A 15,220-nucleotide genomic window follows, 5' to 3' on the forward strand; every position below is an offset into this window, starting at 1 on the left:
TGCGAAAGGCCTCGGTCTCTACTAGCCTATAGGGCAGCATCTCCAGGCTAAGCAATCTGGAGATGTGCACATTAAGGGCTTGGGCGTGCGGGTGGGTTGCACTATATTTGCGTTTCCGCTCCAGCGTCTGGGGTATGGAGAGCTGAACGCTGGTGGATGCTGTGGAGGATCGTGGAGGCGACGATGGGGTTTTTGTGGCAGGGTCCTGGGCAGGGGGCTGACTAGCAGCTGACACAGGGGAAGGAGCAGTGGTGTGCACGGCCGGAGGTGAACGGGCTTGTTGCCACTGAGTGGGGTGTTTAGCATTCATATGCCTGCGCATACTGGTGGTAGTTAAGCTAGTAGTGGTGGAACCCCTGCTGAGCCTGGTTTGGCAAATGTTGCACACCACAGTCCGTCGGTCATCCGGTGTTTCCTTAAAGAACCTCCAGACTTCTGAAGATCTAGCCCTCGCCGCAAGAGCCCTCGCCACGGGAGCTTCACTAGTTGACACATTTGGCGCTGATGCACCAGCTCTGGCCCTGCCTCTCCGTCTGGCCCCACCACTGCCTCTTCCAACCTGTTCTGGTCGAGGACTCTCCTCCGTCTCAGAAGCACTGTGTTCACCTGGCCTCTCAACCCAGCTTGGGTCTGTCACCTCATCATCCTCCGAGCCCTCAGTCTGCTCCCCCCTCGGACTTCCTGCCCTGACAACAACTTCCCCACTGTCTGACAACCGTGTCTCCTCATCGTCGGACACCTCTTTACACACTTCCACTACGTCAAGAAGGTCATCATCACCCACAGACTGTGACTGGTGGAAAACCTGGGCATCGGAAAATTGCTCAGCAGCAACCGGACAAGTGGTTTGTGACTGTGGGAAGGGTCCAGAAAACAGTTCCTCAGAGTATGCCGGTTCAAATGCCAAATTTTCCTGGGAGGGGGCAGACTGGGGGGGAGGAGGCTGAGGTGCAGGAGCTGGAGGAGTGGCGATTTCGGTGACATGGGTGGACTGCGTGGAAGACTGACTGGTGGTGGACAAATTGCTCGAAGCATTGTCAGCAATCCACGACATCACCTGTTCGCACTGTTCTGGCCTCAACAGTGCTCTACCACGAGTCCCAGTAACTTCAGACATGAACCTAGGGAGTGTAGCTCTGCGGCGTTCCCCTGCTCCCTCATCAGCAGGTGGTGTCTCACCCCGCCCAGGACCACGGCCTCTGACCCCTGCAGTAGTTGGACGCCCACGTCCCCGCCCTCGTCCTCTACCCCTAGCCCTCGGGTTAAACATTTTTAAAATGAGAGTTATAACTTTTTTTTTTTTTTAACTTTTTTTGGGTTTTTTTTGTGTTTTTTGTTTTTTTTTTGTGTTTTTTGTTTTTTTTTGTGTTTTTTGTTTTTTTTTTGAGTTTTTAAAACCAAACAATGCTATCCTATTGCTATGGCTATTTTCTAGCCAAGTATCAAAGCACACTACTATGCCAGATGAGATGACACTGAGTTAGTGCCTAATTGAAATCCAACCCCTACTAAATTTTCCCACTTCGGTCTTTGCTATGGATATGTGCGTCACTAAGCGCAGAACACAGCAGTCGCAAGTCTCACTACAAATTGCTCAGAATTGGCTAGTACATGCACTGCAGAAAGTACAGCCACCAGCAGATCAACCAGAAATCAAATATATAGAACGCTACTGTAGGCGTAAGTAAGCTCTTTGTATTCTCCTATGGCTATTTTCTAGCCAAGTATCAAAGCACACTACTATGCCAGATGAGATGACACTGAGTTAGTGCCTAATTGAAATCCAACCCCTACTAAATTTTCCCACTTCGGTCTTTGCTATGGATATGTGCGTCACTAAGCGCAGAACACAGCGGTCGCAAGTCTCACTACAAATTGCTCAGAATTGGCTAGTACATGCACTGCAGAAAGTACAGCCACCAGCAGATCAACCAGAAATCAAATATATAGAACGCTACTGTAGGCGTAAGTAAGCTCTTTGTATTCTCCTATGGCTATTTTCTAGCCAAGTATCAAAGCACACTACTATGCCAGATGAGATGACACTGAGTTAGTGCCTAATTGAAATCCAACCCCTACTAAATTTTCCCACTTCGGTCTTTGCTATGGATATGTGCGTCACTAAGCGCAGAACACAGCGGTCGCAAGTCTCACTACAAATTGCTCAGAATTGGCTAGTACATGCACTGCAGAAAGTACAGCCACCAGCAGATCAACCAGAAATCAAATATATAGAACGCTACTGTAGGCGTAAGTAAGCTCTTTGTATTCTCCTATGGCTATTTTCTAGCCAAGTATCAAAGCACACTACTATGCCAGATGAGATGACACTGAGTTAGTGCCTAATTGAAATCCAACCCCTACTAAATTTTCCCACTTCGGTCTTTGCTATGGATATGTGTGCCACTAAGAGCTAAACACAACGGTAGCAAGTCCCCCTGCTAATTCCTCACAAAATGGTACTAGATGCAAATTAAAATAAAAAAAGTAGAACGTTATTGTAGCCCTAAGAAGGGCTGTTGGGTTCTTTGAGAATCACTCCTGCCTAACAGTAAGCTAATAGAACACCCTAACGCTTTCCCTGACCAGCAGCAGCTCTCTCCCTAGCGGCATCCAGACACAGAATGATCCGAGCAGCGCGGGCAGCGGCTAGTCTATCCCAGGGTCACCTGATCTGGCCAGCCAACCACTGCTATCGACGTGTAAGGGTACCACGTCATGCTGGGTGGAGTGCAGAGTCTCCTGGCTTGTGATTGGCTCTGTTTCTGGCCGCCAAAAAGCAAAACGGCGGGAGCTGCCATTTTCTCGAGCGGGCGAAGTATTCGTCCGAGCAACGAGCAGTTTCGAGTACCCTAATGCTCGACCGAGCATCAAGCTCGGACGAGCATGTTCGCTCATCTCTATTCTACACCTTGATAATCACTGAGATTATAGCTGTGGTGCTGTGACATTATTGTACATGGACACTGCAGGTTCTGGGTTCAAATCCCAATGAGGTAAATTTTTTTTTTTTTTTTATTGAGATGATTTTTATTATTATAATATGGCTAAAATTCGGGGCGTGGCCAGGGAGTGATTGGGGGTGTGGCTTAGGGGGATTGCCATTTTGTCCCTCTTTCCCTTTCACAAATGTTGGGAGGTATGGTTTATCTAATGTTCTGCCTAAGACTGCCTATAATTTATTGACATATATATGGCAACTGGAGACATACTGTATGTTTTTCATATACAATGGGGGACATTTACTTTGAAGTTTCCATTTTGCGACCCATTTATTAGTAGTCGGTGCAAGAAAAAATGTGATCTTCTGTGTCATCTGGCTCTGCCCCGAGAGGGGGTGTGGTTTTCATGGTGTGGAAACTACAACAAAATTAAAATCTGTTTCTTCAGCAAACACACAGGCTTATTTACTAAGGGTCTGCAAGTGCACTTTCCTTGGACTTTCCGACATTTTCGGGTTTTGCATGGCTGTGACAGTTATTTAACAGGGGTCTGCGCTGGGATTGTGTCGCACATGATCAGATTTTGGCGCAATTGCGCTGGCCTCCATGCAACAGAAATGGGGGGGGGGGGGACGTGCCATTAAACGTTCGACTGATTCAGACTGAGCGCAGGATTTAACTTTCAAATGGTGTCGCAAGACAATGCACTTACATGCACCAGGAAGAAGAAGGTGAACTCTGGCAGACCTGAGCGGGGAAATGACACATGCAGGATATCAGGCGCACGAACTTAGTGAATCGTGACAGAGTTCATGATCGTCAGACAATGCACTTTTGGGTAACTTGGTCGGACAGGTAAGTAAATGTGCCCCATTGTGTAAATATAATATTTTAATAACTTTATGCATAATACCTTTTCACGTCCATTAGCCATTGCATCACACGTGTAAACATTGCATTACATCTGTGTAACAGATTCGGAAAGATGATCTCTTACTGAACAGTGCAGTGAAGAGTGGACCCGAACCGCAATATTTTGGTCTGTACTAAACTTTGCAGGTTCAGGTCCAAGTTGGGTTGTGCTCACTCCTCCTATGTTAACGTTCGTGATCGATTCTGGCACTGATTGCTGGTGTTAACTGTTTATATACCACCGGCAAAGCCACCGGCGGCATTTAAATGAATCAGTGCTCCCCGATGACGTTGTGCAGAGCGACACTCCTCCCCAAGTTGGTGATCTACAGTGGAGGTATGCGTGGGCCACATAGAGTAAAATGCTGTTTGCAGTTTTGCTGGTGGCATTTAAACATTTCTGATCACTGGTTTTACTTGGGGAATCGAGTCCATTATCAGGACCAGGACTGATTTCTCAGGTTTAACAAGTACGCTAATCACTACCTCCGACGATTTAGGTGTTCACTGTTGCTAAAAACATACTGAAATATTGAAATATTACAAAGGTTTCTGTGAACTGCTGTTGACAATAACTCCACAGAAGTCATATATTTTTGTCTTCACAGCTAGCACATTACATCCACAAACCATCAAACCTACAACCCACCGTGTGCCATCCGTCACTACCACCTCTACCCCAGCCACTTCACCAGCTCCTAAGGACAACACGCGAGGAATACCTGCAGACTGTGGGGTGACATTTCGGAAAAGTCCATCAATAACACCGCGTATTGTGGGTGGATTGGTAGCACTCCCTGCATCCCATCCGTATATGGCAGCTATTTATATTAGGGACAGCTTTTGTGGTGGGACTCTTATCTCCTCCTGCTGGGTTTTAACTGCATCTCATTGTTTGGATCGTAGGTAAGATATAAACTTTCTGTAAAGTTTTAATTATGTCAAAATGTTATCAACATTTCTGTGAATTAAATGAATTGAATTTTTGTGTTTTATAGAGGGGTTTCTCCTTTTTGTGCTCCATATTATTGTCTAATATTCAAAGATGTCCCAGAGCTGGTTGGTGAAAATCAGCTGCTATGATGTTTCCCATTCCCATTTGTGAATAAAGCACTTGGCGGCAGATAAAAACTTTCTAAGCTCCAGCAGCCTTTGTCTCTAACATGTGTCCTGCTCCCTCCTCTCCACTTCCCTCTCCATAGACATCTATGTAATCTGATGCCCCTGTGACTGCAGTCTAACTTGTTAGTGCATGTTAGTCATTATAAAGATATAATATATATTATAAACTCTATTACATTCACTCAGACATCTTTATGCAAGGTTAATGACCATATAAATAATAATGTATTTCATTATTAGGCCTAAAAGTTATATTTCCAGCCCATATTATTGCTAAAACCTTAAATAATCGAAAAAATATCATAACACCATTTTTTTTCTGAAACTCTCATCTGAAACCCAAATTCATTATTTGGGTATTGACCTTCTTCTTTTTATGCATTATTCACATTTAGTTCTCATCTTAATAAATGTGACACACATCTTTTTAAGGGCTCTGGTCAGTTTTTGAAATTTACTGTAGAATAAACTTTCACAGCAATTTGTGTCTCCTATGCTGGATGCAAGTCAGTAAAATCTCTCGGGGCACTCAGCAAAAAATTCGAAAACGTAACCTTTATTAATGCATTACTAATAATATACTAGTTGAGATTAAAAATATATAAAAGCACATGTACAAGTGACTTAGAGAACAGGGCTAGTGTCATTTTTTTTTGTCCTCAAGGAGCATTATTTTTAGCTCCCTATACTTATCACAATACAGATCAGGATCTCTCTATGTTTGCTAGGATATGCTATTATTTGCTCCCTCGCTCTACACTAAAAGTATAGTTAGTTACAATCCTCACGTAGTACCCAGTATTTAATAATTATATACATAATAAAGGAATCCATGACTTGATGTAAAAGCCTATCTTGATATAAACCCTTTAACCCTTTTATAAGCATACACCGGCCGGTGGTGAAGTGGTTTACAGAGAGAGCTCAGACAGAGCCCTCTCCATACATATGGATGTATTTTAAAGCTGATACCTGACGGTAACTGCACAGTTATGATTAGTACCTAACAGAACTTTCAGTGCCTATTGGTGACCCCGTGGCATCAACAGAGGGCGCCGATGGGTTGCAATGACTGCTGAGAGCTTGTTAGAGGCTTCAATAGAGGTCATGCACTTTGTATTACCATCTGCAGTTTTAATACCCCTTATACCAAAGCATGAAAACATTACAGAAACCTGTCAGAATATGGTGACACAATGCATTTTTTAATGCAAGGTTTTTGAATTTGGTATATAACCAAAGGCATAAGACATAACCATACTTTATAAATTTGGTTCCCCAGGATTGCAGAGATGCCAAAGAATAAAGGAGAGGTGTCACCTCGACTGCACATTTCAGACCATAAAAATAAAGCCGAACAGAATATGGCACAACTGTGTTTTTTTGCCAATTCCACCACTTTTTTCAGATTCCTAGAACACGGCACAGAATATCATATGGTGCCAAAATAAAAATAAAAAAAAATTTATGGCTTGTGAAATGACTGGAGAGAAAAACTGAAATGCAAAAACCTGAAAAAAAACCTGGTTGTGAAGGGGTTAAACTTGGCATTAATTCAATTGGTAACAGAACATGGAGACAGAATGTGTATACTTACATGGAGGCAATGTTTTCTACCAATCTTTTCAGACTACGTGTGAAGGACATCACGGTGGTGCTCGGACAAAGTCTGTTCAATACTTCAGATCAGCGGACTGTCAGGTTCCCCGTGCAGAAATACATCATCCATGAAGGGTATTCAGAAGATACATTTAGGAATGACATAGGTATGATATAAGGAAGCAGGTACCTGCTATAAGGAATATACGTCACATTCCTACCTGCCAATTCCTAGCTGCACTTTTTCTAAAGTGCGAAGAAGTAAGAAAGTATGGGGCCATGTGCATCTACCTTATGATTATGTGTGGTGTGTCTGACCCGAGTCAATAGCCTCTCACTCAGCCAAACCAGCTCCCTACACTGTACTAAAGAGACACAACCAGGTGACTACAGCACTGTCTATGCAGTTTGGTTTTAATCCTCCAACATGTCATTAGGCTTCCTGAAAGTCATGCTTGATGTCAAGGGAACTGCTTTACAAGATAGCAAAAGAAAAGTGGTTTTCCTTATCCCATCTTTGAAAACTTATTTGCATATTTTCTCTGGTGTATCCGTGACTTGTGTGTATAAGAGTAGGTGTGATTGTCAGTTATATGTGTGTATCCTATGTATTGGCCTGACTTGTATTTGCACAATGTGTCTGATATGTGCTATTGGGTCTGTTCTGTATGTCCTAGTGCAGTGGTGGCGAACCTATGGCACTGGTGCCAGAGATGGCACTCGGAGGCATCTCTGTGGGCACACGGGCTGTCTCCCAGGCACAGAGTTTGGCAGACATGGCATCTTCCTGCAGTCTCAGGCAGTCCAAGTAGTGCCCTGCTATTGTACAGTGACCCATCCTATGCTGCTTGGTCCTGTCCAAAGAGTGAAAAGGTGTCGGATTGGAGCTCAAAGATTCTGGTAGCAATAAGTTTGTTACTGCCTAAATTGCTGTATTGGCACTTTGGGAAACGCTAATGGTTTTTGGGTCTCACTTTGGGCACTCGATCTCTAAAAGGTTCTCCATCACTGTCCTAGTGTCTTCTGCTCTTGTCTGATATGTCTATGTGAATGATACTTTCATAGTTTTTATCATATGTCGTCTGTATTATGTTGCATGGGACCCATATTATTGTTTGCTCTTTCCTGAGGCCACGTTCACATGTTGCTTTTAACTCCTTCACGCTCTGCGATGGATATATCCTCTGCAGAGCTATGAAGGGTGTATGAAGAGGGCTCACGTGCTGATTCATACAGACATGGGCTTTGCTGCATATTGTAGCAAAGACCCATCGCTATCACCACAGACGGTGCTTCCACCAATCGCGGGTGTTAACCTCTTCTCTGCCGGTGGCATTTAAAATGTGGCGGCGCATGGACTCACCATATGCAGCTCACCATTCTGTGATGCAGTCCTTCCATAGTGTTGGTTCCATGCTGTATACTTTGCTGCTCCTGACCGTTAGATTTAGGCTTGTGGTGCATTCAGAAGCATAGTCATAAAGAGAAGGAAACTTTCTGCAGCACCTCAAGTAAAATATCCAGTCTCTTATTGAGAATCCGATTGCTGGGAGCCCACCGATCATAAGAACAGACCCTTCCAGACATTCACTCATTGAATGAAGCGGCCATCTCCAGCACTCATAAATGGGAGTTCCAGAGAGTGCTACACTCTGCACATTTCAGTAGTCTCAAAAAGTCAAAGATGCAGTAGGTCAAGCATGCTTCACTACTATGGTAGCATAGTAGTGAAGCATGCTTGACCTACTGCATCTTTGACTTTTTGAGAATTGGGTTGGATTCACACAACTTTACAACTTGGTTGTATCAAGATTGGTTGGTATTCTCTATCAATTGGACTCACATTGGCGTTTTTTTCACATCAGTGATTTTTTTCACTGAATCCATTTTGGCCTATGGGCAAAATTTTCTCTTTTTTCTCTTCCTGATTTCAGTGATTTCTCACTCATACCTTAATGAAACAATCTTTTCAGTGGGATATTTTACACCTCAGTTTTTTTTACTGATCAGTGGTCAATTTAGAACCTGCTCTTTTTGTGTTCACTGATCAGTGTGAAAAAGTCCATTGAAGAAAATGGGTCAGTAAGGCATCGGGAAAAATCACTAAAGCCACAAAGAGAAAATGTATGTCTCCTTAAGCCAAAATGGCTTCAGTGAAAAATCACCGATGTGAAAAAAAAAAAAACGCCAATGTGAGACGACCCTTTTTTGTATTGATACAGAGTACTAACCAATCTTGATACAACCAACTTGTAAAGTTACAGAAATACCAAAGCTCGCTCTGCTTCACTACTTCTGTAACTCCAACTTATCTAAGTAGTGAACAGAAATCCAAATCTAACTATAAAGTAAAAATATGACAAAAATTGTTATACCTCAGCTCACCGCTCTGGCACGCCTGACTTCTGTGATATTTTGATGCACAGGACACAGGGCTGGCACGGCTCCAGTTGATATAGTTGTAACAAAGAAAAACAGAGTTGTTCCAGTACCAGATGAGGATTAAAAATATACCATATATACTTGAGTATAAGCCTAGTTTTTCAGCACAAAATTTGTTCTCGAAAAACCCTAACTTGGCTTATACTCGAGTCAAGAAAAAAAAATATGCTTGATTCGATTCTCTGGTGCCGCTGCAGGTCATTCGGATCCTTTTCGGGTTTTTCCCGCTCCTCTTCGGAAGAATCTGCAGAGGACCAAAGGACCCAAGGCAGCATCGGAGACAGACTGGGCAGGCTATATACTACAGGGGCTGGGCAGGCTGTGTACTACAGGGGGCTGGCAGGCTATACACTACAGGGGGCTGGCAGGCTATACACTACAGGGGTCTTGCTGGCTATATACTGGAAGGCTGTAACCAATGCATTTCCCACCCTCGGCTTATAATTGAGTCAATAGGTTTTCCCAGTTTTTTGTGTTGAAATTAGGGTTCTCGGCTTATACTCGTGTCGGCTTATACTTGAGTATATACAGTACTTTTATTCCATGGAGATAAAAATATGAAAAATTCATGACATACATAAAAAATAAAAGCTAAAGTGAGGGGGGGGGGATTAATCCAGCTGTCCTTTGTCATAGCAATACGTAACATTGACTTGTGTAAATGTGCATATGATCCAAATATATAAGACAATATTCTAGCTTGTCATTCACTCTTTGTAAAGAGAGAGAAGTTCTGCTGACAAATGCAACCTGCATTGTTCATTCCCAAAGAGAAGTGAAGATTACTGCTAATGGTGTGGGCATTTATCACTGCTTGATGGTTGAGCTTGTGTAGAAGGACTTCACTTTATTTATATACAGTTTCTATATTTGTGATTACCACTGGGGAGGGGCAGACTAAGACCACCATGGACCCTGGGCTGTATGAATATTATAGTCCCTACATGTCTGACGCTTTTTGGGGAATAGATGATGCGTCCCGTCCCTTCTGCCTGCCTTCTATCTGCGGTTTCATGACCTTTAGAGAACCTTCAAAGGTCTCAAATGGCTCTTGCATATATTTGTATTGAGAGCAGGAACATATGTACGAGGATTTTATGGGTGAAGGTCCTTCTCAGTTTAAAATTTGGTGGGTGGTTTGGGTGGTCATGGGCCACCTAGGAGGCGTGGGCCCTGGGCCCTGGGCCAAAATGTTATAATCCACAACTGGTACTGGGGTGATTTCCTTTTGCTTGGGGTGAATTCCTTAATTGCATAAAATACTAAGAGAATAATCATTTTACACTTTAATAACTTATATTGACTGTATTTTTTCGTATTCAGCTTTACTGAAATTACAGGATGTAAAAGGTACTTGTGCGGAGTTCTCAAAATTTGTGCAGCCTGCCTGTCTACCAGAAGCCGGCAAAAACGCTGCAAGTGCCCAGCATTGCGAAGTGGTTGGCTGGGGCCATCAGTACGAGGGTAAGGAGATGACTGATGTTACAGCCATAAAGCATCTGCAGAATCTCCCTTGTGCTTATGCTTGTTTCCTCTTTTGTATCTGCAGAAGCCGATCATTATGCACTTTTTCTGCAGGAAGCGCACGTTCCAGTCATCCCTAATTCAGTTTGTCAGGCCGCCACTGTCCATGGTGATAAGATATTACCTGGGATGACGTGTGCTGGCTTCCTGGAAGGAGGTGTTGATGCGTGCCAGGTGAGTGAAAAACCCATTCATATAGCTGTGTTTTGGCAGGGAAACACAATTAGTGCCAAATATACAATGGCACAAAATAGTGATGAGTTAAGGATGCATAGCATGACTATATGCAGAGCTTCCTCCATAGTCCTCTTCTTCTGCCAAAAACTTGTGTTAAACATCCCTTAACATGTCACATTGTCTGCACACATTGTCAGATTAGGCAAAAATAGCACAAACTAAGATTTGACAGTAAAACTGTACTAGATTTATCAAAAAATAATCTGGTGTAATTTAAAGGGAACCTGTCAGTAGAAATTGACCTAATAATAAACCACTACCAGTATGTTGTCAAGCAGCGAAGTGAGTATAAATTGGTTGCATAAAGTCAAGGAGGCAGAGATTTTAAAACTTAAGTCAAGCTCTCCTTGCCTCTGAAAGCCTTCTCTTTAATTGATTGTCCTGCACCCAGAGAAATCACTAACCAGCTCCCCAGAAGTCTGATGCATGATGTCAATCACAGAGGAGGAGGCGTTCTGAGACGGGGAGAGCTGAACTTCCATGTTAAACTCTCCACCTGCTTGACTTTATACAACTAATTTACATCTATCTACAAAGTTGATTTGTGGATGATGGAACCATGTCAGGCCATGAAAGAAACCTGATCAGGAAGGTTTAAAGCTGCTAGACATAGTGGTAGTGGTTTATAGACCAACTTCTGATGACAGGTTCCCTTTAAGACATTCTAGTTATTATACATATAGGGGGAGATGTATTAATGTGTCGGTCTTTAGACCAGTGCAGATTAGACAGTTCTCTCTGCGGTAGATGATTAATCTAGTGCAGTATAAGACTGGCGAGTCTGCAACTTCTATTATTTGGTCTAGTTTCTGTCCAGTCACGCTCCCTAGTTACAGGGACACACCCCTTTTTGGACTAGTCGGAAAATTGCCTAAAAATGGGCTTAAGCCTTATATGAATGTGCAAATTACTCCAGTTTTTTTTTTACATAGACAGATTAATAAATCTCCCCCATTAAGTTCCAATATTTGGCTGTCCCCTAGACACTGACAACTCACAGGTCCCCCCGGGAGAAAGAGCAGTTAAGTTTCCATTATTTTTGTATGCTCCCCAGTTTCCACTATTCTTATTGTCTGCTCAGGGGTTTCCACGATTATTATTGTCTGCTCAAGGGTTTCCACGATTATTATTGTCTGCTCAGGGGTTTCCACTATTATTATTACCTGCTCAGGGGTTTCCACTATTCTTATTGTCTGCTCAGGGGTTTCCACTATAATTATTGTCTGCTCAGGGGTTCCCACTATTATTATTGTCTGCTCAGGGGTTCCCACTATTATTATTATTGTCTGCTCAGGGGTTTCCACTATTATTATTGTCTGCTCAGGGGTTTCCACTATTATTATTGTCTGCTCAGGGGTTTCCACTATTATTATTGTCTGCTCAGGGGTTCCCACTATTATTATTATTGTCTGCTCAGGGGTTCCCACTATTATTATTGTCTGCTCAGGGGTTTCTACTATTCTTATTGTCTGCTCAGGGGTTCCCACTATTATTATTGTCTGCTCAGGGGTTCCCACTATTATTATTGTCTGCTCAAGGCTTTCCACTATTCTTATTGTCTGCTCAGGGGTTTCCACTATTATTATTGTCTGCTCAGGGGTTCCCACTATTATTATTATTGTCTGCTCAGAGGTTTCCACTGTTATTATTGTCTGCTCAAGGGTTTCCACTATTATTATTATTGTCTGCTCAGGGGTTTCCACTGTTATTATTGTCTGCTCAAGGGTTTCCACTATTATTATTATTGTCTGCTCAGGGGTTTCCACTATTATTATTGTCTGCTCAGGGGTTTCCACTATTATTATTATTGTCTGCTCAAGGGTTCCCACTATTATTATTATTGTCTGCTCAGGGGTTCCCACTATTATTATTGTCTGCTCAGGGGTTTCTACTATTCTTATTGTCTGCTCAGGGGTTCCCACTATTATTATTATTGTCTGCTCAGGGGTTCCCACTATTATTATTGTCTGCTCAGGGGTTCCCACTATTATTATTGTCTGCTCAGGGGTTTCCACTATTATTATTGTCTGCTCAAGGGTTTCCACTATTCTTATTGTCTGCTCAGGGGTTTCCACTATTATTATTGTCTGCTCAGGGCTTCCCACTATTATTATTGTCTGCTCAGGGGTTTCTACTATTCTTATTGTCTGCTCAGGGGTTCCCACTATTATTATCACCTGCTCAGGGGTTCCCACTATTATTATTGTCTGCTCAAGGGTTTCCACTATTCTTATTACCTGCTCAGGGGTTTCCACTATTCTTATTGTCTGCTCAGGGGTTTCCACTATTATTATTACCTGCTCAGGGGTTTCCACTATTCTTATTGTCTGCTCAGGGGTTTCCACTATTCTTATTGTCTGCTCAGGGGTTCCCACTATTATTATCATTGTCTGCTCAGGGGTTTCCACTATTATTATTACCTGCTCAGGGGTTTCCACTATTCTTATTGTCTGCTCAGGGGTTTCCACTATTCTTATTGTCTGATCAGAGGTTTCCACTGTTATTATTGTCTGCTCAGGGGTTTCTACTATTCTTATTGTCTGCTCAGGGGTTTCCACTATTATTATTATTGTCTGCTCAGGGGTTTCCACTATTATTATTGTCTGCTCAGGGGTTCCCACTATTATTATCACCTGCTCAGGGGTTCCCACTATTATTATTACCTGCTCAGGGGTTTCCACGATTATTATTGTCTGCTCAGGGGTTTCCACTATTATTATTGTCTGCTCAGGGGTTTCCACTATTATTGTTGTCTGCTCAAGGGTTTCCACTATTCTTATTGTCTGCTCAGGGGTTCCCACTATTATTATTACCTGCTCAGGGGTTTCCACGATTATTATTGTCTGCTCAGGGGTTTCCACTATTATTATTGTCTGCTCAGGGGTTTCCACTATTATTGTTGTCTGCTCAAGGGTTTCCACTATTCTTATTGTCTGCTCAGGGGTTTCCACTATCATTATTGTCTGCTCAGGGGTTTCCACTATCATTATTGTCTGCTCAGGGGTTCCCACTATTATTATTACCTGCTCAGGGGTTCCCACTATTATTATTACCTGCTCAGGGGTTTCCACTATTATTATTGTCTTCTCAAGGGTTTCCACTATTCTTATTGTCTGCTCAGGGGTTCCCACTATTATTATTACCTGCTCAGGGGTTCCCACTATTCTTATTGTCTGCTCAGGGGTTTCCACTATCATTATTGTCTGCTCAGGGGTTCCCACTATTCTTATTGTCTGCTCGGGGGTTTCCACTATTCGTACTGTCTGCTCAGGGGTTTCCACTATTATTATTATTGTCTGCTCAGGGGTTTCCACTATTATTCTGTGCTCTGGAGACTCTCTTATATTATAAATCTTAGCTCTGCAGTCTCCCATATTATTATTGTCTGCTCTGGGGTCCCTCTTTTATTATTACAGTCTACTCTGGGGTCCATTATTATTATGTATATTTCTGGATTTGTGTGCTATACTGTGGTTGGTGATGCATCTAGGATTCTAGTTACTAGTTCAGCCTCTTGAAATTTAACACTATGACAATGCAACCCTCAGACCGATAAAGATTATGTACCCTGCCCTTAAAGGAACAGTTTCAATATGTTTATTCATTATGCCTGTAAATTATAGGATAATTACTAACCAAGTTACTTCCGTTTTTCCCTATAGGGAGATTCCGGAGGGCCCCTGGTATGTGAAGTGGATGGCAAAGTTAATGTATTTGGTATTGTAAGCTGGGGAATTGGTTGTGCAGAAGAGAATAAGCCTGGAGTATATACTGATGTATCCAACTACATCAACTGGATCTTAACCAACATCAGCTAAGGGAGAACAACAAGGAGTCACAATTCACAGTAGCTTATTTTTATTCTGCTAATTCAATATATCTCAATCTATATTATTTTGTGTCATATTGAGATTTCTGAAGAACGGAACAAGATTATGTTTCAATAAAAATGAAATATTTGCCTTCTATTGTGTTGTAATGCCTGTGTCCTTCAGTGTATACAGACAGTGGACTATTAACCAATAGTGATCTCAGGGTACAACAGTTTTAACTTTGGATGTTTTCGCAGTTAAAATTTAGACTCTCTAACCTAAAATAATGCAGCATATATTACTTATATACATGAAATGGAATCAGATGCACATGAAAGGAGTATTCTTATATCAACATGATCTAATACAGACGTAATGCACAAACCTGACCTGTCATTGAGCACAGGGGTCATGTTTAAATGCTTGGGCCCAGTTATTTAAGCTTAGACCTGTACCGGGTTATTTCCAGCAGTTCTAGTAGAGCTGATCGGCATCATTATGCACAACCTGCTTCTTCATTCATAATGGGAAAACCTCCAACATCAAACCCTGATGATCATCAAGATAATAATCCATATCTGGAATATAGTAAAATCGTATACATGTAAGTATTGACTGTTGGGTAAGACA

At 42.4% G+C, this 15,220-nt stretch overlaps 1 protein-coding gene across 1 annotated transcript in view; it reads left to right on the plus strand.

Moving 5' to 3' along the window:
* F12 (coagulation factor XII) overlaps nt 1–14,744 on the plus strand; it is a 49,752-nt gene extending 35,008 nt beyond the window's left edge. The window contains exons 10-14 of the mRNA XM_072146025.1: nt 4,463–4,760; nt 6,606–6,742; nt 10,341–10,481; nt 10,567–10,715; nt 14,441–14,744. Coding sequence (XP_072002126.1) covers nt 4,463–4,760; nt 6,606–6,742; nt 10,341–10,481; nt 10,567–10,715; nt 14,441–14,596 — 881 coding nt within the window. The 3' untranslated portion in view covers nt 14,597–14,744. The remainder of the gene's footprint in view (nt 1–4,462; nt 4,761–6,605; nt 6,743–10,340; nt 10,482–10,566; nt 10,716–14,440) is intronic.
* The last annotated feature ends 476 nt before the right edge of the window (nt 14,745–15,220 follow it).

This window comes from Engystomops pustulosus, chromosome 4 (assembly GCF_040894005.1).
Source record: "Engystomops pustulosus chromosome 4, aEngPut4.maternal, whole genome shotgun sequence".
NCBI lineage: Eukaryota > Metazoa > Chordata > Amphibia > Anura > Leptodactylidae > Engystomops > Engystomops pustulosus.